At 34.5% G+C, this 25,847-nt stretch overlaps 2 protein-coding genes across 11 annotated transcripts in view; one reads left to right on the top strand and one right to left on the bottom strand.

Moving 5' to 3' along the window:
• Positions 1–13,295, bottom strand: part of TBCK (TBC1 domain containing kinase) — a 224,137-nt gene extending 210,842 nt beyond the window's left edge. The window contains exons 1-2 of one of the 2 annotated variants that reach the window (XM_058721731.1): positions 13,052–13,295; positions 6,945–7,165 (exon numbers count right to left, since the gene is read on the bottom strand). In XM_058721731.1, the coding sequence (XP_058577714.1) occupies positions 6,945–7,137 (193 nt within the window). In that variant the 5' untranslated portion in view covers positions 7,138–7,165; positions 13,052–13,295. The remainder of the gene's footprint in view (positions 1–6,944; positions 7,166–13,051) is intronic. The other variant, XM_058721729.1, reaches the window with a different exon arrangement.
• Positions 13,296–13,330: 35 nt separating this feature from the next.
• Positions 13,331–25,847, top strand: part of AIMP1 (aminoacyl tRNA synthetase complex interacting multifunctional protein 1) — a 41,229-nt gene continuing 28,712 nt past the window's right edge. For 2 of the 9 annotated variants that reach the window (XM_058721743.1, XM_058721734.1), the window contains exons 1-2: positions 13,331–13,675; positions 23,369–23,502. In XM_058721743.1, coding sequence (XP_058577726.1) covers positions 13,674–13,675; positions 23,369–23,502 — 136 coding nt within the window. In that variant the 5' untranslated portion in view covers positions 13,331–13,673. Of the gene's footprint in view, positions 13,676–13,972; positions 14,284–19,886; positions 19,951–20,140; positions 20,219–23,368; positions 23,503–25,847 lie in introns of those variants that run through there. The other 7 variants (XM_058721736.1, XM_058721735.1, XM_058721740.1 and 4 more) reach the window with 7 other exon arrangements.

The following is a 25,847-nucleotide window of genomic DNA, read 5'->3' as shown; positions in this document are numbered from 1 at the left end:
CGCATGTCTCTTATCAGGCCATGAGACATATCTAAATATTCAAGACACTTGGTATGTAATAGAGCTCCAAAGTATTTAAGGTATTGAATAGCTTCAATTGTAGAAGTGCCAATATTTGCATTAATGTACACTTATTTCAACTTTAAAAATCTTTTGAAATATGATAATATGTATTAGTATTCTACCTCTCTTTACTTACTAATTGTATGGCCTTAGATTAGTTACTTAATTGCTCTGTATCTCAATATCCTTATCTGTTCAATGAGAATAGTTAATAGTTCCTATCTCATGGTAATATTATGAGGATTAAATCAAAATATATAAAGCACTTAGAATACTGCCTAATACACAATGCTAAAAAATATTAACTATTAAATTACTTATTATAAAAACATTTTCTACTCAAAGTCTATAAAATGTAAATGTTTTCAAAGTAAATACTTTTTAAAAGCCATACCCAGACTACTTGGAAATATTATTTAGCCTATTTGTCACAAAACAAGGAAAATGTTGTTTGCATTTTTTGAGGGTCATTAATATTAGGTTGAAACACATGAAAATGCCATTTTTATAGGAAAATAACTTAAATATCAGCAAATGTATAGGGTTAACTTTTACAAAGTGTTTTGTTAGAAAAATTAAATACATTTCACTGAAATGCACTTAAAATAATTATAAGAAATAAAACATCTGCAAGCAATTAAGTTTCCAAAAATAGTTTTTAAATAGTTAAAATATTACCATCATAAATATCTAGAATTGAATACATTAATATTTGTGTCCTCCCTCCCCTAGGATTAAGACCTAATAATCCCCAGTGCAATGGTGTTTGGGGGTGGGACCTTTGTAAGATAATTAGGTACTGAGAGCTCTGTCCTCATGAATGGGATTAGTGCTTTTATAAAAGAGACCTTAGAGAACTTCCTGGACTTTTCCACTATGTAAAAAATGCTGTTATGAGGAAGTGGGCCTCACTAAACATGGAATCTGCTGGTTCCTTGATCTTGGACTTCCCAGCCTCTAGAACTAGGAGAAATAAATATTTGTTGTTCATTCAGTTTTTGATGTTTTGTTATAGCAGTCCAAATGGACTAAGATATGGGATGCAAAAGAATCTGACTCTGAATCTGATACCAGAATCTGACTGAAAAGGCAATAAACATCTTCCTAGTGAAACACTAAATTTTTAACCAATAGGGTTCAACTTTTCTAGTTTGGTTTTCTAAATGGAATTTTATATGAAAAGACTAAACTCCAGCAGCAAGGAAAAAAAAAAAAAATCCTTAACCTACAAGGGAAGACAGATCAGGTTTGCAGCAGACCTATCCACAGAAACTTGGCAGACCAGAAATAAGTGGCAGGATACATTCAATGTGCTGAATCAGAAAAAATATGCAGCCAAGAAATCTTTATCCAGCAAGGCTGTCATTCAAAATAGGAGAGATAAACAGTTTCCCAGACAAAAATTAAATAAGTTTGTGACCACTAAACCTGCCCTGCAAGAAATTTTAAGGGGGACTCTATGAGGGGGAAAAAGATGAAAATTAAAAAAAAAAAAATTAAAAAAAAATAAATAAGTACCAAAGCAACAAAGATTAGAAAGGACAAGAGAACACCACCAGAAACTCCAACTCTACAAGCAACATAATGGCAATAAATTCGTATCTTTTAGTACTCACTCTAAATGTCAATGGACTCAATGCTCCAGTCAAAAGACATAGGGTAACAGAATGAATAAGAAAACAAGATCCATCTATATGCTATTTACAAGAGACCCACTTTAGACCTAAAGACACCTTCAGTCTGAAAGGGGAGGTAGAACCATCTATCATGCTAATGGTCAACAAAAGAAAGCCAGAGTAGCCATGCTTATATAAGACAATCTAGACTTTAAGATAAAGACTGTATTAAGAGATGCAGAAGGGCATTATATCATAATCAAGGGGTCTACAGACTAAGAGGACCTAAAAATTATAAACATTTATGTGCCAAATGTGGCAGCACCCAAATATATAAATCAATTAATCACAAACATAAAGAAACTAATTGATAGTAACACCATAATAGTAGGAGACTTCAACACCCCACTCACAACAATGGACAAATCACCTAATCAAACAATCAACAAGGAAACAATGGCTTTAAATGACACACTGGACCAGATGGACTTAACAGATATATTCAGAACATTTCATCCTAAAGCAGCAGAATATACTTTCTTCTCCAGTGCACATGGAACGTTCTCCAGAATAGACCATATACTGGGACAAAAATCAGCCCTAAGTAAGTACAAAAAGATCGAGATCATACTGTGCATATTTTCAGACCACAATGCTATGAAACTCAAAATCAACCATAAAAAAAATTTGGAAAGGTAACAACTACTTGGAGACTGAAGGACATCCTACTAAAGAATGAATGGGCTAACCAAGCAGTTAAAGGGGAAATTAAAAGCTTATGGAAGTCAATGAAAATGATAACACCACAACCCAAAACCTCTGGGATACAGCAAAGGCGGTCATAAGAGGAAAGTATATACCAATCCAGGCCTTCCTAAAGAAGGAAGAAAGATCTCAGATACACAACCTAACCTTACACCTGAAGGAGCTAGAAAAAGAATAGCAAATAAAACCCCAAACCAGCAGAAGACAGGAAATAATAAAGATCAGAGCAGAAATCAATGCTATTGAAACCAAAAAAACAGTAGAACAGATCAATGAAACCAGAATCTGGTTCTTTGAAAGAATTAACAAAATTGATAAAACATTAGCCAGTTTGATCAAGAAGAAAAAGGAAAGGACCCAAATAAATAAAATCAAGAATGAAAGAGGAGAGATCACAACCAACACAACAGAAATAAAAACAATAAAAGAGAATATTATGAGCAATTATATGCCAATAAAATGGATAGTCTGGAAGAAATGGACAAATCCCTAGAAACATATACACTACCAAAACTGAAACAGGAAAAATAGAAAATTTGAACAGACCCATAATCAGTAAGGAAATCGAATTAGTAATCAAAAATCTGCCAAAAAACAAAAGTCCAGGGCCAGATGGCTTTCCAGGGCAATTCTACCAAACATTTAAGGAAGAGTTAACATCTATTCTCTTGAAACTGTTCCAAAAAATAGAAATGGAAGGAAAACTTCCAAACTCTTTCTATGAAGTCAGTATTACCTTGATTCTAAAACCAGACAGAGACCCCACTAAAAAGGAGAACTACAGACCAATTTCCCTGATGAACATGGATGCAAAAATCCTCAACAAGATATTAGCCAACGGGATCCAATAATATATTAAAAAAATTATTCATCACGACCAAGTGGGATTTATACTGGTGAGGCAGGGCTGGTTCAATATCCACGAAACAAACAATGTGATTCATCACATCAATAAAAGAAAGGACAAGAACCATCTGATCCTCTCAATAGATGCAGAGAAAGCATTTGACAAAATACAGCATCCTTTCTTGATAAAAACTCTCAAGAAAGTAGGAGCATACCTCCAGATCATAAAAGCCAAATATGAATGATCCAATGCTAATATCATCCTCAATGGGGAAAATCTGGGAACTTTCCCCCTAAGGTCAGGAACAAAACAGGAATGTCCACTCTCACCACTGTTATTCAATATAGTATTGGAGGTCTTAGCCTCTGCAATCAGACAACACAAATTAAAGGCATTCAAATTGTCCAGAAGGAGGTCAAACTTTCACTCTTCATAGATGACATGATACTCTATATGGAAAACCCTAAAGATTCCACCAAAAAACTGCTAGAATTGATTCATGAATTCAGCAAAGCTGCAGGATATAAAATCAATGCACAGAAATCGGTTGCATTCCTATACACCAACAATGAAGCAACAGAAAGAGAAATCAAGAAATCAATCCCATTTATAGTTGCACCAAAAACCACAAAGTACCTAGGAATAAATCTAACCAAAGAGGTGAAAAATCTATACAGTGAAAACTATAGAAAACTTATGAAAGAAATTGAAGAAGACACAAAAAATGGAAAAAGATTCCATGCTCCTGGATAGGAAGAACAAATATTGTTAAAATGCCGATACTACCCAAAACAATCTACATATTCAATGCAATCCCTATCAAAATAACGCCAGCATTCTTCAGAGCTGAACAAATGATCCCAAAATTTATATGGAACCAGAAAAGACCCTGAATAGCGAAAGCAATCTTGAAAAAGAAAACCAAAGCTGGAGGCATCACAATTCCAGACTTCAAGCTATACTACAAAGCTGTAATCATCAAGACAGTATGGTACTGGCACAAGAACAGACCAATGGAACAGAATAGAGACTCTAGAAATGGACCCACAAATGTATGGCCAACTAATCTTTGACAAAGCAGGAAAGAATATCCAGTGGAATAAAGACATTCTCTTCAGCAAGTGGTGCTGGGAAAACTGGACAGCGACATGCAGAAGAATGAACCTGGACCACTTTCTTACACCATACACAAAAATAAACTCAAAATGGATGAAAGAACTAAGTGTAAGCCAGGAAGCCATCAAAATCCTCGAGAAGAAAGCAGGCAAAAACTTCTTTGATCTTGGCTGCAGCAACTTCTTACTCAACACATCTCCTGAGGCAAGGAAAACAAAAGCAAAAATGAACTACTGGGACCTCATCAAAAAAAAAAAAAACAAAAAAAAAACCCCAAAAAAACCCAGAAAACGTTCTGCACAGCAAAGGAAACAATCAGCAAAACTAAAAGGCAACCGACAGAATGGGAGAAGATATTTGCAAATGATATATGAGATAAAGGGTTAGTATCCAAAATCTATAAAGAACTTATCAAACTCAACACCCAAAAAACAAATAATCCAGTGAAGAAATGGGCAAAAGACATGAACAGACACTTCTCCAAGGAAGACATCCAGATGGCCAACTGACACATGAAAAAATGCTCAACATCACTCATCATCAGGGAAATATAAATCAAAACCACAATGAGATACCACCTTAGCCCTGTCAGAATGGCTAACATTAACAACTCAGGCAACAACAGATGTTGGCAAGGATGCCAAGAAAGAGGATCTCTTTTTCATTGTTGGTGGGAACACAGCCACTCTGGAAAACAGTATGGAGGTTCCTCAAAAAACTAAAAATAGAACTACCCTACAACCCAGCAATTGCACTACTAGGCATTTATTCACAGGATACAGGTGTGCTGTTTCAAAGGGATACATGCACCCCCCATGTTTATAGCAGCACTATCAACAATAGCCAAATTATGGAAAGAGCCCAAATGTCCATTGATGGATGAATGGATAAAGAACATGTGGTATATATATGTACATATATAGACACACACACACACACACACACACACACACACACACACACACACACAATGGAGGATTACTTGGCAATCAAAAAGAATGAAATCTTGCCATTTGCAACTACGTGGATGGAACTGGAGAGTATTATGCTAAGTGGAATTAGTCAGAGAAAGACAAATATTCTATGACTTCACTCATATGAGGACTTTAAGAGACAAAACAGATGAACATAAGGGAAGGGAAACAAAAATATAAAACAGGTAGGGGGACAAAGCATAAGAGACTCATAAATAAGGAGAACAAACTGAGGGTTGCTGGAGGGGGTGTGGGGCGGGGATGGGCTAAATGGGTAAAGGGCATTAAGGAATCTACTCCTGAAATCATTGTTGCACTATATGCTAACTAACTTGGATGTAAATTAAAAAAAATAAAATTGAAAAAAAAAAAAGAAAGGGAACAATGATGAGGGGTCAGGTGGCAATAATCACAGGGGGTGTCTGCCCGGTGAACCTATGGGCCTCATCAGGGATCTGTCCACTGGCGGAATGATAGTCTTCCTGGCCTTAAGGAAGAAGAGAGGCTTCAGCATGGACAGGGAAGCACTTGGACATCATGAACTATACAATAATTTCTTTGAATCTTGACTATGTTAGGGGATGAGGACACGTTCTCTGAGGCTGGCCCTCCTCCAAACTACCAGCTCCTGTTTATATTCCCCCACCACAACATGGCTCAGAAGAGACTCAGAAATATTTGGTGTGCTACGAAGAACCTCTGTTTCTGGAATGAGGCTCTTTTTATTTAGTTGCCCAACGCTGAGAACATTTTTTTCCTTTGGTAAAAAGCAGCAATGAGGAAAAGTCAGCTTATTCATTAATCGCTCTCTTACCTATTAAGCTTATGCAATACCTTCTTATGCCCTACACAGCAACCACATAAGAAGGCAATAAACACTTCTTCTGAACTCATAAAAAAAAAAAAGAAAGAAAAGAATAAATTCCAAAAGAAAATAATAGTGACTGTTTTCATTTGAAGACAGCCCAAATAACTACTTTCAATCATAAAATACATTTAAATAGACACTTCTCAAATTTCTGGTATGAGAGCTTTCATTTCCTTTTTACAGAATTGAAGAAATATGCTTAAGATAGGTGGTTTCTCTGAAAGAGAAAATTAAAAATCCTGATTCTCAGATCTGAAAAATACGAATTTCTCAAATGTAGTCATTCATTAATTTACTCACTCAACACTTACTGAATGCTTCTATGTACCAGGTGCAGTACTGTCTCTCTGAGGTTAGGGGCAAAAGTCAAGAACTGAGAATCCTCAAAAGAGACAAATTAAATAGAAAATAATAATAAAACCTGATAAAAGATATAAAAGAAATTAGGAAAGGGATTAAGCTCAGATTGCAGAGAATAATATAACCCATGAAAGAAAATAGCAGAGTATAAAAACAGGGACCTGTGAGGGGCCAGGGCAATCAGGAAAACTCAAAAGACTCAGTTTGGCTGGACTGAAGGTGAGGGCATGCACATACCCACATATACTGACTATTGTATGCGCTCACTATATACTTGTAACCTAATCAAGGTAACAGAGTAAGGAATACAAAAACAGAAGAAAAGAACAACTTACCATGCTTTCCCCTAGAAATATCCACATACTGGCAAAGTCTGGGATGAGTGATGGTCTTAAGGATTTGAAATCGCCCCAAAATTTTGATGGAATTTGGTGTAAGAGGAAGCCCATTACTTCCACAAACATCATGTGGCAGAGCTGAGGCAAAGAAGGTAAAGGCACCCATTTCAGCATCCTTCAGGGGAAACATTTCAGAATCCTAGATCTTCTAAGATAATCTGGAAAAGGAGAGAATTTTATGACAGATCAACCAAAAATTAAGCCAGTGTTTTCTCACCTTAAATATGATTAATAATATATAACTTGGAGGAAAATGCCAATCAGAACACTTCACAGTAAAAAGAATCAAAGTAAAAAAATTCCAAGATAATATCTACGAGGAAAAACCACCCAATCATAAATTTAGATTGTAGCTCTAAATCATAATCAAAGATTTTCAATGGGATAAAAAGGCAAAAAATAGAACATTCCCTCCTCATGATGTCTGACAGTGTTAAGAGGAAGTCTGTTATTGCATATTCACATCAATAAGGATCTTCTGTTTACCTAAAGCTTGAACAACCCATAGACCATCAAGAATTTTTCCTTCTTGCAAAGTAAGTAAAGTCAGAAAAGATGAAATAGGTATTCCAACCATTACCTTTAAATTATCAAGGCCTCTATTAATAGTAGTAAAAATTAAACTAGATAACAGAAGCCTCTATGTTACTTAACTAATCAGTTTTGGTTTTGTGCTTGGTAATTTCCATGTGATCTGTTTTAATTTATTCCCTCAACAATCTTCACAGATGTTATTGCCTCCAGTTTAAAGATAGATGTTTCGTGTATATATCTAGGGCAATCCTACTGGCATGGTCTCCAAAACAAATAGTGCCCCAGAGTTATGTAACAAAGCAACCTGGAGATTAAGAAACCTGCTCAAAATCAATCTGAATCACATTAGGGCAATCACAATGAAAAAGGCCACTGAACAAAAAGATCTTTCACCCAGGTGTCTCACTACAAAGACATTCCATTGGTCCAGCACTGCATTCTTCCTTTCTCAGCTTTCACAATCAAAATGTTGGAATTCTAAATCAAAGTAATAGACCACTTTTTATGTCTGTGCAGAAACCTCATTAAAAACATTAAAAGGAAATACTTTTAAATGTATAAATTCATAATAAGGAAGAAAACAGAAAAGGGCCATGACCTAATGAAAGATTCCAAAAACCCCCAGTAAAGCATTTGGCATATGAAGTATTGTTTTAAGAAGCAAAAGAAAGAAACTATAAAGTATATTGCAGTCAAGACCTCTGTTGGGCCTCTTCAGATTCAGAAACTTGAGATCACAAAAGCAGAAACAATGGGGAACAGAAGTCAGAAGAGGATTTGAAATGAGAATGATAACTTAAAGGGCTGAAGAATAAAAGAATTAACTTTGTCACTGGCCCCCCATTACTAGTTAGTTATTTTTCCTCAAAGGAAAAAAGGTAAGTTTCTTTCCTAGAAATAAACCAACTTTGTGAGAATTATAATAAATAGCTAGTATGGGCATGGTGACAAAGGCAAACTGCTCTTAATTCTGGAATTTGTAGGGCCCCAGTTAAGATATAACTATCTACCCAGCCATCCTAAAACACAGAATAGCAGTCAACAAGCCTGTCCATATACACAAAGCTCTCAGACAGACTTCCTTAACTCTAAAATCATGAACTGTCCAGGAATCATCAGATAGTTGAAGAAAGACCACATCATAATGGGCAAAAAATAAAATAAACAAACTAAAAAACGTGCCCTGGAGGTGACTAAAATAAGTTATGGAAAAGAAAACAATGAAAACCAAAACAAGTTGAAATATATTTAGAAAGATTTGACATGATATTAGATAAAAAGAGGTGTAGCAAAACATACAAAAGAGTAAAAAGGAGTTGCTGGTACATATATGAGAAAATGAACATCCTCATTAATATTCAAGAAACTGCTCATTAAAACTATAGGAGAATTTATACCCGCCAGAGAGTAATAATTAAATCTGATTAATTAAATTTGATAATACAAAATGTTAGGACATGAAGAGAATATAAACTAAAACAATCACTTTGGAAAACAGTTTGACACTATTTTGCTATTCAATTCTGGCAGAAAGTCCTACACACATAAATAAGGGATACATGCAAGAAAAATCAGCATGGTGTTGTTCCTATTAATCCCCAAACTGGAAACTTAAATATCCAAAGACAGGTGAATGATTAATGAAACTGTACATTCATCTGATGGAAGAGTATACATGACAGAAAATAAGCAAATTGTAGCAACATATATCAGCATAGATGAATCTAAATATAATGTTGGGTGGGGAAAAAAAGCACATAAAATGTATGCCAATATTCATAATATTCAACAAGAAAAGCTGAATAATAAATAATTCAGGAGTATGTACATTTGAGGTAATATTATATTAAAAAGTAAGGTAGGGGCAACTGGGTGGCTCAGATGGTTGAGCGTCCGACTTCAGCACAGGTCACGATCTCACGGTCCGTGAGTTTGAGCCCCGCATCAGACTCTGTGCTGCCAGTTCAGAGCGTGGAGCCTGCTTTGGATTCTGTGTCTCCCTCTCTCTCTGCCCCTCCCCCACTCACGCTCTCTCTCTACAAAGAATGAATAAACCTTAAAAAAATTTTTTTAAAAGGTGATAATAATAATAATGAGGAAGAAGGGGAGGAGGATGGAAGGAAGGAGAAGAAAAACATGAGGATACAGTTACCACTGTATGAAAAGCAGAGTGAGATTAGGGAAGAACCCATAAGAAGCTTCAACAATCTTGAGTAATATCTTAGTTTTTAACTGGTGGATTTAATGGGTGTTCATATTATTATTATGCTCCAAATTTCCATATTCTATATCTACATATGTTTGTGTTAGAGACCACATACTTTACATTTTTTAAATTTTAAGTTGAAAAAATTTTAAAAATACAATGAATTGATTTCCAACAATGGCCAAGAAAATCAATAGGGAAAGGGCAGTCTTTCAGCAAATGGTGCTGGAACAACAATATATCCATATGGAAAAGAAAAAAAATAATCCCTCAATTCCTACAGTTACATCCACAAATATCTGAGATGGATTATAGACCTAAATGCAACCTTAGGATAGCAAAGATTTCTTAGGCAGGATAACAAAAAGCACTAACCATAAAAGAAAAAATTGATAAAATGAACTTTTTTGGAGTTTTGGATGTTCTGCATCTTGATTGGGGTGGTGGTTGTCACATGGATGTATACATGTATCAAAACTCATCAAACTACTCACTTAAAATCAGTGCATTTTAAGATATGTAAATTGTATCTTATAAAAAATAAAATTAAGAGAATATGAGGAAGGAATAATTAAAAATGAGTGGTTGGAAATTAAATTATTACCAAGTTAGACTGAAGTGTTGGAAAAGAAAGTTGAGACAACTGCTCAGAGTATGGAACAAAAAGCAAATAGATGAAAACATAAGAGAAAAGATAATAGATATAGTAAATCAAACCAAGTATACAAAAACCACCTTACAACAGTTTCAAAAAGAGAACAGAGGAAAATAAAGGAGAATAAATTATAGAAGACAGAATAGGAGAAAAATTCCCCACGGTTGAAGGGAAATTGTACCTTCAAATTAGAAAGGCTTATAATATCGAGGAGGGCAAATGAAAAATACCCACACTATGACATTTTTCCTAGCTCCTTTCAATGAGTTCACTTCAAGAATAAACTCACAAGACATGTCATCATACATTTTCAAAGCTTCAAGGAAAATAAAATTTTTTAGTCATTCCAGAGAGAAAATAAATAGTTCAGGCCTCAACAAATTAAGAGTGGCATTCTCATTCTCTCATGAGCAATAGTGAAAGTTAGAGGACAGTGAAGCTTTGAAAGACTTAAAGAGACAAAAATTTTGCTTCTATACCCTGCCAAACTATCCATCATTATAGCAAAAATAAATAATAATAATTTACAGCCATATGAACATTAAAAAATAAAATTAACATCCACATACCTTTTATGAATAAATATTCTTAGGATGTATTCTACCAAAACAGAGGAGAAAAACAAATAACAGAAAATGTGTGGTTAAGAAACAATGTAACTTACCAGAATGTAATTTGTTCACATTAAACAGAAAGTAATTGGGCTTTAAGGGAACATCTTCAAGCAAAGATATGGAATGGAAGCTTCTCATACAAAGAATGAGAGGACATGGTAAAGAAAGCGTAAGATGGAAGGATTTGGTGAAAACAAAAACAATGTAACTAACTTTCCCTCAAAAGAAAACAGAAAGTCCTTTGTAAAAGTGAGGAGGGTTAAAAACTATATAAGATGTACATGGCCCAAAACATAAATCACACTTAACTATGGCATAATTTTTTGGTCATTATAGGGGAAGAAAGAAGAAATCAATCTGATGTTAATATTACAAATCTTCTCCTTAGTGTGGCACAGGGGTCATGAAATTAAGAAACTGGGAAGGAAATGTATCATAGCATACTTTTTGACTCTGTACTTAGGAATATTTACAAAGCCATAATATTGTTAACATTTTGTTATTTTTTAGCACACATAAAAAAAGCAAAAAAAAATTGTAGTTAAGAAATGTAATATAAATATTATTAACCTTAACAATGTATAAATAAAAGTTCAGATAGGGGATGGTGGAAGTGATAGATATAGTTTTTGCAGTGGTAATGAAGGTAGAGTCATTACTTTCCTCATTTTACCAAACAAGGAGCCAAAATATATTTTTGAAAATTGTGAAAAAATAATTTACGTATATTATTTAGAATTATAACATTAACCAATATGAAAACTAAAAAATGTAATGACTATTCAAAACTTTGGATAAGGGAGGTTATGGATAGTTTGTCTTAAAAAGTAAAAAAAAAAAAAAAAAAAAAGAAAGAAAGAAAAAAAAGAGTGAGCATTTTCTTTTACTATTCAACTTATAGATCTAAGGTTTAACAAGGTTAAAAGGGGTTATTTCTGAGGAATAGGACTAAGGGTAGGAAGGAAGACACTAAACTATTGCATTTTATTATGCAATCCTTCTATATTATACTATTTGATTTTCAATTAGACAGACTATCAGACAACTGAAAAGCAAAGAACCAAACAAAGAAACGCAAATGATTCAAAAAGATAAGACACGAGTTAGTGTAAAATATTTCATCAATGTTCTCCTTCAACTACCAAGCACTCATGTAGATGATTGCACATAAAAAGGTTCACATATAAAAAAATATACACATAGATTTGTTCACACTTGGTGAGTGGAAGAAAGCTAATGAAAAAAAAAAACAGTTTAAGTTGAGAGAGAGATTAGTTGAGGAAATACAACGTAGGAATGGGGTTTGAAAATTCATTCATTCAACCAATATCTTGAACCTATTTTAACTCAGGTGTTTTTCCAGCTTCAGGGCCAACGACAGTGGACGAGACACAATCCCTACCCACAAAGAATTTGGGAGTCGAAATTAGATTGGAGGTCGGGGGGCGAAGGTCAAAAAAAAAAACAGTATAAAAGATACCGATTTCATCATGAATAAAATAATTCACACATTTCTTCAACGGGCGAATAACACTAGCTCATTTATTTTATATACTTTCCCTCAAAAAGTTGTCTTTCTGTCCCAAACAAAAACAGGAACCAAGGGGCCTTGAAAAGAAACCACTGGCAATTCTAAAGGAACTTCCAGTTCACATTCCCCAACTCCACAAGGGAACGTTATGTCTCGACAAATGACTAAACCTTTGAAAACCAAAACAAAACCAAGACTTTGCATCTACGGTGAGTAATGGAGAACTGAATCTACATTCTCCAACGCCTCTTTAAATCTTCCTTCGAAGCAGTGATGGAGTGGTTACTCTTAAACATCTGCCTACAGTTCTCAAAGGACTCGGGTAAACGTGTGTAGGAAGGAAGACGGACATTAGCTTCATTTGGGCACAGGACTCAGTAGCAAGCGGCTCCAAAGGTTGGCTCCTCTACTGCGGACAAACTGGGCCACTCGCTGCACCTGACATTCCTCTACCTCCCACCGGCCCCACCCACTACGACACACAAAACTGACGAACCCAAATACCTGCCTCTGAGTCAGGCGGGCACAGAGACAAGGGGATGGAGCTTCTACACAGGGCCCCAGCTTGCTGTGGCTGCTGCTGCCGCTACCGTTTAGTGCACCACACCCAGCATCTCAGGTGCTTCTACAAAAGAGGCCGCTCCGGGAGCGCTGGGATTGCGTTTTGCCTGCGAGCTAAATCCGCCGAAATTCCCGGCTCGGAATCTGGCCGGGACCGCGAGCCAGACCCGCTCCACTGACAGCTCCCAGCTCTCCCCACCCCCGCCCTCGATTCAGCCCGGCCGTTTCCTCTGACCTCACAACCTCCACGACACAACATGGAGGAAAGACCCGACGTCCGGCGTTTTGCCCCTTACCCAACCGGTGACAAAATGTAGCTACCAAGGAAGAGGTACAGAGGAGTTTAAGTTATTAGCTGAGGAAATAGAAGACGGACAGCGTGGTGCGGTTACGCCCGGGAAGGGGGCGACAGAATTTGACGTTAAATCGGTGGAACGCTCAGGCGTTTGGTGAGGACACCTCGTTGGGTCCTTTCTCACTGCCGTCGGGTGCGGGACGGTGCCCCTAATTGCTGAAGACTGAGGCTACCCGGTGAGGCTCTCCAGGTTGCTCTGTCCACCGATTTATGTGAGTGACTCCCTGAGAGGGTCCGGGGGTAGGCGTGTAGGTAGGAGAGTCCTCCTTCCCTTACTCATCTTGGGGAGATAAGACCTAGCCTCCGAATACTGGTGGGAAGTACGTTTATACCAGCACCAGTCTTGGCATGTGGAATAGGGAACAGCTTGGTACCTCTTGAAGGAACCAAGTTTGAGAAACGGGATGCGGGGCTGACGGAAAGGCTGCTACTGGAAAAGATATATTCACAAACACGTTTAGTTATATGTGTGCGCGCGCGCCGGTGTGTGTGAAAGGGGTGGGGGTGGGTCAGGAAGTCATTCAGTTAGTTACGCGCCCACTATGTTTCTAGTACTGTTTTAGGCATTGGGAACAGAACGATGGACAAAACAGAAACCCCTATCTTCCTGTAGTCCGCATTTTATGGAGGAAGACATCCTAAACAGAATTAAGAAAAACATGTTCTATTGCAGGTCGTAATGGGCGCTTAAGGGATAAGTAATAAAGCAGAGGACGATATAGTTTGAAATATTAGTGTGGCCAGGGAAAGTCTCACTGAAAAGACAACTTTCAAGCAAGAGCTGGCGTCAGTGAGAGAATTAACCATACAAGTGTCTGGGGTAAGTGCAGTCAGGTGGAGGAACCAGCCATAAACAGTATTTGCTAGTTGATGCCATGAAACATAAACTCTCCTGAATAGCAAGGAAGCTTGTGGGTTGGAGTTGAGTTAAGGGATTAAAGCTAGAGACAAAGTCATAGAAGGAACAGATCATGAAAGATATTGAGGGCATCTAAGCTATTGGAGACTTTTGAGCAGTAGACGACATAATCTGGCTTCCTTTTAAAAAGAGGATCTTACTGGCTGCTGTGGAGAATATATTGAAAGGGACAGGGTAGAAGAAAGACCAGTTTGGAGGCTTTTTTCGTAGACATGGTAGAGGAGACATGGTAGCTTGAGTAAGGGTGGTGAGAAATGGATGGTCAGGTTCTTAGTGCCCTTAATTTAGATGGATAAGAATATTGGTGGGTAGTAAGTTAATTTTCTCTAATTAGATTTGGGAAACACTTTGAAAATGAAGTGTAGTGTGAGTTTTAACACAAGTTAAAATCAGAGCTTTGCCATTTAATATTTGAATGGATTTAGACAAGTCATACTTTCTCTGAATTTTTCTATAAAATGGAAATGTTATCTCACACGGTTGAAAAGCTTAAAGGACTCCATATGTAATATGCTTGGCTCATTAAAATAGTGGCTGTTGTTATTAGCTGTGTTCTTGGATAGGAAATGGGAGTAAGATATTGCTGAGTGCTTCTTTGAATGTAAAGGGATGGTTAAACCCTACTGAAGAAATTCTGAATCAGGTAAAAGGTGACCTTGGTGTTTGCTAAGAAGGCCATGAGAGGCCTAGACATACCCTTTTTTTTAAAATTTTATGCATATTTCACTGGACAGGAAGATTTTCTGTGTCAATGGCCATAATACCTAAAATGTATGGACTGTCTTCTCATAGCCATCCCTTAAGTCCCCCAAGACTCCTTGTGCCCTTATTAGTAAAGAGGAAGAAGGCACTCCAGTAAGTAAAGAAAAACAATCAAGAATAAAAACAAATTTCCAGTTTTAAAATGAGTAAGTCATGGAGATATAACATACAAAGCAGTGACTATGGTTAATACTCTATTGAATATTTGAAAGTAGCTAGAAGAGTGGATCTTGAAGGTTCTCATTACACGAAAAAAATTTTGGTAACTATGGTGAAGGACGTTAACTGGACTAATGTGATCATTTTGCAGTACACATAAGTATCGAATCACGTGCATCTAAAACTAATGTGTTATACCTCAAAAATTTAAATTTTTTTTAACGTTTATTTATTTTTGACAGAGAGAGAGAGAGAGAGAGACAGAGCATGAGCAGAGAGAGAGGGAGACACAGAATCTGAAGCAGGCTCCAGGCTCTGAGCGTTCAGCACAGAGCCCCACGTGGGGCTTGAACTCACGGAACGCGGGATCATGACCTGAGCCGAAGTCAGACGCTCAATCGACTGAGCCACCCAGGTGCCCCATACCTCAAAAATTAAAAAAAAAAAAAAAAAAAAAATTAATGTTGATTTATATTTGAGAGAGACAGAGACAGATCACAAGCGGGGAGGGTCAGAGAGAGATGGAGACAGAATCAGAAACACACTCCATGCTCTGAGCTGTCAGCACAGAGTCTGATGCAGGGCTCGAACTCAGGAGTGGTGAGATCGACCTGAGCCAAAGTTGGAGGCTTAACCGACTGAGCCAGCCAGGTGGCCCACCTCAAAAATTTTTAAATAAAAACAGTGACACAGCTGATGAATGGCCAAGTTAGAATTTGAATTCGTGCCCTGACCACATGCCAAATAAATAAACATTCACAAAAAGCATAGTTTTAGGTCTGTTTTCAATATTTTGGCAAAGGTTGCAAAAATACTCGTGGAATTACTGCCAGCTACCACTGCTATTGTAGTTTGAGTCTCTCTGGGAGGGATTGTTCTCAAAGTATTTAATTTTATTATATACCTTTTTAAAAATTCTTACATTTGACAGGTTTTAAATCCTAGTAGAGGTACTAACTTTGTTCTAAAAAGTATCCCTTATGTAGCACGGTAATAAAAATGTTCTCCTTGTGGGGTGATTTGACAGTTAGATTATGAAGCAAATGGAGGAATGAAGATTGGAAGGTTAGAATAAGAATGATGGTAGAAAGGGAGAGAAAAAATTGATTAAAATCACTATAGTTTATTCTGATATACATGTTTTTCTCATATTTACATTTCACAATTATTGATGTCTTAAAGTCACTATGAACTAAGTGGCACTTGCGACAGTCAGTGCCTGTACTTAATGCAGACTTGGTCATTATGGTTAATATTGTCATCAGTTTGGTTACGTGTAGTGTTGGTATGTAGTTGTTGGCTTTAATCTCCATTTTAAGTATCCTTTATATGCAGATTTACCATTAAAGTGAAAAGTCACTGTGTATACACAGATAAGGGGAAACAAAAGAGTGACATAAGATTAAAAATAGGGCTAAATTTAAAAGAGATTTTTTCAAATGATACAGGGTGTGTGGTTTTTTTTCTTAATGGTACATAAAATGCCAGAGCATCTTATGATTGGAGCCATTTTACAATTGGCGGCATCTTAGATTTTATGAAATAGAGTACTTAGAGTGTCTAAGAAGAACATAAACTTTTACCTAGTTGAAGTTCTGAAACAGTGAAATCAGGTGTTTGGGAAGTAGAGAGACCCTTCCAAATTTTTGTAGAATTCCTATACTATAAAATAAAATTGAAAACCTGCACTTAAAATTTCCATTTCAAAGCAATAGCTTATTTGTTTATATTTGGTTCCTAACATTGAAAAGCTGGGGCAGGGAATTTGTTATTTAAAAGAAGTTACTGACAATTTAGAATCAGAGTGGGGAAAGACTACTGAGGTATAGGGAAGCCATTTGGCAATGATAGGAATCTCAGAAATAACCTTTTGTATATGTTTTAATGATTAAGATGTAGTTTAAATTCATGTATTTCCTAAAATCAGCAACAGCTTTAATGAATAGCAGCATCTTACAATGGCTTTTTAGATTTAATGACCCATAATGAATATTATGAACAAAATTAAAGGCAAAATAATTTAGGTAATACTTTTCAAATGTTTTTTTGTTATAAAATAAATTCATTATTTTTTAAAATTAGTAAAGGAAGAAGAAAAGTCTATCTAAACTATCCAGAAACTTACTATCCAAACCCAGTTTACGTACTCATGTACTGTTTTCTCTTTTTTTCTATGTGTTTTGCATTTGTAATTACTATGCATGCAATTATTATGTGTATTTTAATCTCCTAATCATTAAATAAAATTTAGTACAGATTAAGCCAGTATTCCCAAAATGTTTTAGAGGATATTAGTTCTATAATAGGTGCTCCTTGGTTAGGATTTTGTGGTTAAATACATTGGGAAACTCTACAGAATTATGTCTTTTATGGAAATTCGAGCTTCGATATTAAAAGAGCTAACTGCAGAATCAGACCGACCCTAAGTTTTAATCCTGTTACTAACTAGTCACATGACCTAAGGCAAACTAATTTTAATTCGTTTTCTTCTTTGTATAATGGAAGTAATTATAGAGTATTCATAGATGATCTATGTAAAGCATTTAGCCAGCCCATAATAAATACTCTAAAATGTTATCTGTTATTAACATTATTATTGGGTAACCTGAGTGGCTCAGTTGGTTAAACGTCTGACTCTTGATTTGGGCTAAGGTCATGGCATAGAGCCCTACATCTGGCTCCACACTGACAGTGGAGAGCCTGCTTGGAATCCTTTCTCTCTCCTCTCTCTGCTCCTGCCCCTGCTCACACTTGCTTTCTCTCAAAATAAGTAAATAAACTTAAAAAAAATTATTATTAGCATTATCATCTGTGAGAAAACCGAAGCCTATTAGCACACTAAAAGCTTTGAGGAGACAAAGGAAACTTAAAGTTATGAAATTCAGTAGGTACTCCATATAAAATACCGTGTAAAATTGAAAGTCACTGTGGAGCACTTGGCACATGATAATGAAATGAGCACTGGGTTGAATGGTACAAGATTTGTCCAAGCTTTAAGCCGTGTTTTTATTAAACTAGCACTGTTGCCCTAAACTTAACCTCATTTAATTTTTTTTTCCAATTTACTGTGTTTTCCCTCATTTGTTTGAAAGCTTAGTGAATACAAAGAATATGTTTAATTTTGCTCTCTACTATAAACCCAGCACATGACTCAAAATCAGGAAATATAAGTAAAATTGGGGTCATGAACATAAGTTATTTATAGGGACCTGGCAGGTGGCATAAGTGGCAGACAGCAGGGAGTTGTTCAGTCTGTTTTGCCTTGCTTAAACCTTCAGCTATTTCAAACATTGTTAACCCTGGAACACAAAGGGATCCCTGCTTTGTGTGGTGGTAATAGTTTGCAATCCTTAGAAGAGACTAGAAATCAGGACCAAACCCTGAAAAACATAAAAGGGACAAGTCAAGAAAAAGGATCCCTAAAAGGAGGTGCCAAGGAATAGAAAGTGAAATCAGGTGAAATTATCCTCATTATAAATTAAAAAAATGAAACACAGAGAAGTTAAGTAACTTTACCAAGATCACACAGGCTGTTAAGTATGTGATTCAACCAAGATTAGTTAGCTATAAATACTGTAAGGGAAAAAAAGACAACTACTTTTCTGCTGGTGCGAATGATCAATATCTACATATTACTATAAAATATGGACATAAATTTATGCATCATACTTATATTTTTGAAAAGTTTAAAGTTAATTAACAAGTACTAGAAAACCTATTCCCAGAGCTTCTAATTCAAAAACAATACATAGCTCTTAGCATTTGAGGAAAATTTTGTTCAACATATAGACTTGTCTTTCTAACTAATCCAGAATATCTCAAAGGACAGGTTAATTTTCACATCATGAGTAATATTGCCAAGATAACCTAGGAGTAAAGAAAAAATAGACACTGGTTAAAACAGCTAGTGTGTTTTATAGTCGCTCCTAAGTTTTATTTTGTGAAGAAAACTTGATTATTGCTGGAAACGTGACTGTGCTAGCAAAAGATACTTTCTCTCTTAATGAGACTTCCTTTGTAATGATGTTATTGATATTTGTGGCAGTTAAAATAGTTACAAGTAACCTATCATGTGATATATGTTGTAAATGTTGGGATATTATTAATTATTGCATAACCAAATAAAGCCTTTGTCATAAGTAGTTAGGATGTAGAGTATTTTCAGGTTTTAAATTCATGCATTCTTAAGTGTGCTGTTCAGTGAATTTTCTTAAGACTATTTTTTAGAGCAGTTTTAGGTTCATAGCAAAATTGTGAGTAGAAAGTATTTAGTGAATTTTTATCCCTTTTTTCTTTTCCTTAAACCAAAACAATTTACATAATTTTCATAAGACAATTTTTCTCTTGGTATTCTTGGCCATTTGTGTGCCTTTGGCAAAATGGCATGTATGGCTTGTGCCGGACTGCTTTGCCTTTTGAGCTAGAGTTGAGAACCATTAATACTAGTTTCTTAGAAGACTTTCACAAGGTGTTCAAACTGAAATCTATAAGCCATTCAGTATTTCTTTTTTGTGCACCATTTGTTTAAATAATCTTAAATCTAGTTTTAGAGTTTCTGTAATTACAATGGCAATATCTGTTTGTAGGGGAAAGTGCAAAGATTTCAGTTGGCTGTTGTCTTGTATTCCTGAGGACAGGAGTCTCTAGGTATATTTTATATACTATTATAAACAAAATTCACAATTAATGTAAATAAATTAATATTTATTACCCCCATAGACTGTATACCACCACTCACAAAGAAATTAAGGTATGGCTTAGCCAAATTATCTAAATGTATTTTTAATATCAATCTATAATTTGTATTTTTATTATTTGTTATGTTCTTAACTTTAAGAAAACAAAAATCATTTACCTAAAGATCTACAAAATATCATGCTCATCGGTAGCCTACACTATTGGGAGCTTCTTGAAGGTGAGGTTTGTACATATATCCTATCTTTTTTTGTGTGACCAGAATTTTGCTCAGTGCCTGACATTTTTTACCACTTGCCAGAAATATTGAATATTATTCATGGTATCTTATTTTGCCACATATCAATGCTATGAGATACATAAAATTATCTCCATTTTACAAATGAGAAAACTTTTGGCTCAGAGAGGTTAGGTAAGTTGATTTGGAGGCAGAGGGTAGGATTTGATCCAAGGTCTTGTGATTTGCAAATCCATGTTCCTGTTATTAAATTACTTTTATTTCATACTCTTGTAAAAAGTTCTTAATATTGTAAACAAGGAGAAGGAATAATAATAATATGTATCTCATGGTGTTGTGATAATTAAGTTAATATTGTGAGGTGCTGAGAAAAAGACCTGGCAGTTACTAAAGACAAAGTAAGCACTAGATATTATTACTCAACAATACCTATCAGGAAATTTGAGATGGCTTCTGTCATCCATAGTTATTTTATATACGAGTGGTTTATTAGGATCACTGTCATCTCTCTGTTCTCAACATTTTAAGACTTCATGTCCTATGTATGTCTTTTCAATAACATTTCTCTTTGTTACTAACATGTTTTCTCTTTATTTTTCATATTTAATTTGTACAATTATTTGATTAAAAATGAATCCATTTACAGGGCACCTGGGTGGCTCAGTTGGTTGAGCATCCGACTTCAGCCCAGGTCATGATCTTGTGGTTCATGAGTTCCAGCCCTGCTTCGGGCTCTGTGCTGACAGCTCAGAGCCTAGAGCCTACCTCGCTCAGTTCTTGTGTCTACCTCTCTCTCTCTCTCTCTCTCTCTCTCTCTCTCTAACCCTCCCCAGCTCATGTTCTGTCTCTGTCTCTCTCTCAAAAATAAAAAAACATTAAAAAAAAACAAACCCAAAAACCTAAAAATGAATCCATTTTTACTGAATATTTCAAGTGATGTCTCAGTCCTAGTTTTATTTCATGATTTAAAGTTAGACCTTCATCTAAAGTTATAATAGTAAAGTTATAGCCAAGTATATAAATTATGCTTCTTTTATAATTTATGTAATAAATACATAAGGCATTGATATATATATATATATATATATATTTTATCAGTATCATTCAAAGTGTTACCACTTCTTTTTATCCCATTGTTTTCTCTAGTGGTTTTATATATATATTTAGTATATTCAGCTCATTTGTGTTTATGTTTTTAAGTATTCTTTCTTACTAAAGTTACGCTGGTGCTTCAGTATGTATTACAAAAGTGATATTTTATTTAACTCATTTTTATAATGATTTTGTAGATAGTTAATAGATTTATCAACTCAGTAAAATATCTTTTTTGTCTCTTCGGTGGGATTTATGATCTCTATTTTGCAAATTATTGTTAGTTTTGAAACTTTTTCTGTGAGTCAGGACAGGAGTTTCATGTTTGGCTGGTATTTGTGAGATAACTTCTGTACCAGTAGACAAATTCATGACAACTATTTTATACTTATAGTTATTTCTTATGAGTTAAGATATTCATTTACTGGGGATTTTTCTAAGGCATATCACTAATGTCACATTTATTTTGGTATTAACTCATCAAATTTTTATTTATTTATTTATTTATTTTGCTACAAAAGTAAAAGTTAACAAATTATGCTAAATCAAATACTCATTATTTTTCTTGGGATAGCTATTTCACCTATTGAATATATTTGATTATTATGTTAGACTAAAGTAAACATTAAACTGAAAGAATGCTAATAGGAGGATACTAAAAGTCCAAAAGAACAAGCTGTTTTTACCTTAACTTTCTTCATATGTTCATATGTATTTTTCTCTAAAATTCTAAAAAGAAAAAAAAACATTTGAGGAGCAACGGGGTATTCTGTGTTTATGTTGGTAAAAATTGGCTGAATTAAAAAGTTAATATCTTCATTTTCAATTTTTGTACCAAAATGCTCTGTATTTTTTAAATTGTTAAATAATAGTCCGTATAGAAAATGACAGGTTTACTATGACTTTCTCAGATTAACCGCATTTATATTTTCTTCATTTATTAGCAACTTTATTTTTATCAGGTTTTTTTAGTCATTCTATTTATAAATTGTTAACTTTAGCATAAAAGTTTTTTGAGGGTTGTTTCTCTTTTAATAAAAAGGTAAAGATTTCAGAATGTCCTTTTTATAGGATGGATATTGCATAATTTGAAATTTTCAAACATCTTACATTATTTGCCCTTTATTAGCCAATTTTTTCCTTTATCAAAAAATTTCACCATTTTATTGTGTATCACTTATTTAAAATCAGAATTACTTCAGCAGTGCTTGTGTCATTGTTATGTTTTGTATTATAAATTAAAGTTAATCAGGTAAAAAAGAACAATTTGTAGTATTAATGATTTATCTTGTCTTTTGTTAGTGTGACTTTTAATATTTGGCAGTTTAAACTTTAACGTTATGAGTTAATCTCAGAATGCTTGCATATACACATTTTTCTGAACACTGACAGGATGTTTTCTAATTTCTGTAAATTATTATGAAATTAAAATTCTAATTATTTTCTTTAATAAGAGTCACAGTATATATGCTGGCATTATTTCCGAGTAGGCATGTCTTTAATATTGATATGTTCCTAATTGTTGATCTGTTTCTTTTGTCTTTCCTAAGTCACATATTCCTCCTTACATTTGTACATAGTTAAATAAGCGGTAGAAATATCCAGTATCTAAAAGTAGCATATAAAAAGGGAATTCAGCAATTCTTAACTTTGGAACACAGGAGTGGCACTCAATTACAGCTTGGTTAAGGTTATTGTTATTCTTTTCCCTTAGTCTTCCTGTTTTGTGTTATAATACTCTGCTGTATTTTAAAAGTTTCTTTAAAATTTTCCAGCCTAAAATGTGAAATAGCATGTTTTTTGCATTTAGGGAAAGAAAATTGATTCCCTCTTCCAAACATATTGAGGAGTTAGTCATTTAATGTTTCTGCCATTTATTTGGTTTGTTGCTCTGGAGGAAAAGTATAGGAAATGTAGTTTTCTAGTATATTGATCTGTTAAAGTGGAAGATGTTTTTCTTTTCAAACTGCTTGCTTAGTGTTCTGTACAATAAATTTTATTCCTTCTGTGGTATAACTTATCACTTATTTTTTCACTTAGGATTTTCTGCCGTATCTTTAAAAAAATGGCAACTAATGGTGCTGTTCTGAAGAGACTGGAACAGAAGGGTGCAGAAGCAGATCAAATTATTGAATATTTAAAGCAGCAAGTTGCTCTTCTTAAGGAGAAAGCAAGTAAGAGATTTTACATTTTCTGAGGAGATACTTAAAAGGAATTCACATATTGACAGCACAAAAACTGTGCTTACCCCGTAAATATTATTTCATCATCTTGATGATAACTTAGATTCCTTTAACATTTTAATTTTGAGTAAAATATTTTGGGATTAAGATAAATTAGAATTCATATGTAGTGAATGTAATATAAGGGAAACAGTGTATTATTTTAAGAGTGCTAAAGGAAAATTCATGTTTAAAATAAGTTGATATAGAATTGGAGAGTAAAATGAAGAAAATTGGGTAAAATCAAATATGAACTCAGATATCTCCTGTGAAAATATATACTCATATTACCCTCTACTGAGGCATCTTCTGAAATGATTTTTACATTTTTTCCAATATGTCTTTAAATTTTACCTAGAAATTGCTATGATAAGTACAAAAATATCAAATGTGAATTTCTCCTTTTAGGATTTAGGTTGAATTTTGTTAAGTATATTTTATTTCTCAATAGTCCATGTTAATGGTGTGACGAAAATCCCTAAGTCTTTTACCATAACTAAAGAAATGCTTTTCTTTGCTGTATAAGATTGTGAATGGCTTACAGAATTGTACATTTACTCTTCAGAATATTTTTTCTTTATTTTAAAATACTGCTTTAATTATGTCTTTTTTATAATGTTTTATAAACTTTCTTATTTTTCTTAAAATTCTTAAAGGATTTTTCTTGTTATTTTTCTTAAAGTTTTTAATATTTCTTTCCATTAGTAAGATAAAGAGATTAGAGGTGATCTCTAATCTCTTCTGTGAATTTTTTCTCATATGGGTGCCTGTTAGCAACTTGACTAACATTTTAATTTTGCTAATTAAAAGAAAAAGGAACCTTTCTACCCTTAGTGCGTGTTTATTCTTCACCTTTATCATTATTACTTTTTGGTAGCCTATCCTGATGCTTCCCAGTCCCATTGTTCCTGTTTTGCAATAAATATTTTGTAAAATCTCTTAATGTTTTGTAAATAAAATATTTTTTAGATAAAATAACCTACCTATACACATAATTTCAAACCATACATTAATCATGTATATAATACACAGGAAAATTAAAAAAGAAAGTAATTTATAAATAGTAGTAATAATAAAAATACGTATTTTAGTAAGTAAATTCTTAGGTGGATGGTATTACCAGACATATGAGAAAGTCATATGCTATATGATTCACATACATAGAATCACCAAGAATGCAACAGACATAATGCTAATTGATATGAGTATTTATTTAGTCTGCCTTTATGTTAGCAACTCCGATAGCAGAAGCAGCTTTCAGTTATGTTTTTGATTTACTCAGAATGATGAATAATTCTTCGGGTAAGGCTGTGAACAAAGCAAAGAATAGTTTATTCTTGATTTATATGATACTTGGTTTATAAAAAATTCAGGGTGTGATGAAAATGTTTAATAATATTTTGTGTATATATATAAAACATAGGATCTAGGCTCAAATGATTAACAGGATTTTCACCTACACAGATGTACAATCGGTCAGTGGAAAATTCTGCAGAATGTGAAACAGCTCTTCATTTTATGAGTGTATCTAGCATGTTTCGGGACATTTGGCGTCCCTGACTTCTGCCCAATAAATGCCGCAAAATACTCCCACAGATTTTAAGAATCCTACCTCGGGAGCAGTCCTAACCCCACTGAGAATCATTGTTTTTTGTTTGTTTGTTTTGTTTTGTTTTTATTCTTTTGTATATCCTGTTGCTCACCTTTAATGCACGTATTATATGTTGAGCAAATCTTTGAAGCTATTTCACTCACTAAATGTTTGGCAGGCCAGCTCAACCTCTGAGAAATTAGGAAAAAAAGAATAACAGATTGTACTTTTACAAGGTAATGATTAAAAAGAAAGAAGTGAGAATAGTTTTTTTATGGTTTGCTATCATTAGATCTCCAGCTTAAAGAAATAATAATGTATCTTAATATTTGTCTCATTTTGATAGTTTATGTATTATTGATTTGTCATTAGCATCATTATGGAAGCTAGAAAAACGATTCATAAACAAAACTTTAAAAAATTTATTTTTAAATTTTTATTCAGTTTTTGAGAGTGAGAGAGTGAGCATAAGCAGGGTAGGGGGTATCAGAGAAAGAGGGAGACACAGATTCTGAAGCAGGCTCCAGGCTCTGAGCTGTCAGCACAGAGCTGGACGTGGGGTTTGAACTCATGAACTGTGAGATCATGACATCAGCCAAAGTTGGATGTTCAACTGACAGCCACCCAGGCGCCCCATAAACAAAACTTTTCTGTTCTGTTATTATTTCGCAGATTTTTTACCGTTTTTGTAGTTTAATAAATTCTA

This window comes from Neofelis nebulosa, chromosome 3, assembly GCF_028018385.1.
Source record: "Neofelis nebulosa isolate mNeoNeb1 chromosome 3, mNeoNeb1.pri, whole genome shotgun sequence".
Taxonomy (NCBI): domain Eukaryota; kingdom Metazoa; phylum Chordata; class Mammalia; order Carnivora; family Felidae; genus Neofelis; species Neofelis nebulosa.
Note: the sequence above shows the minus strand (reverse complement) of the source record. Positions and strands in the feature narration are given on the sequence as shown.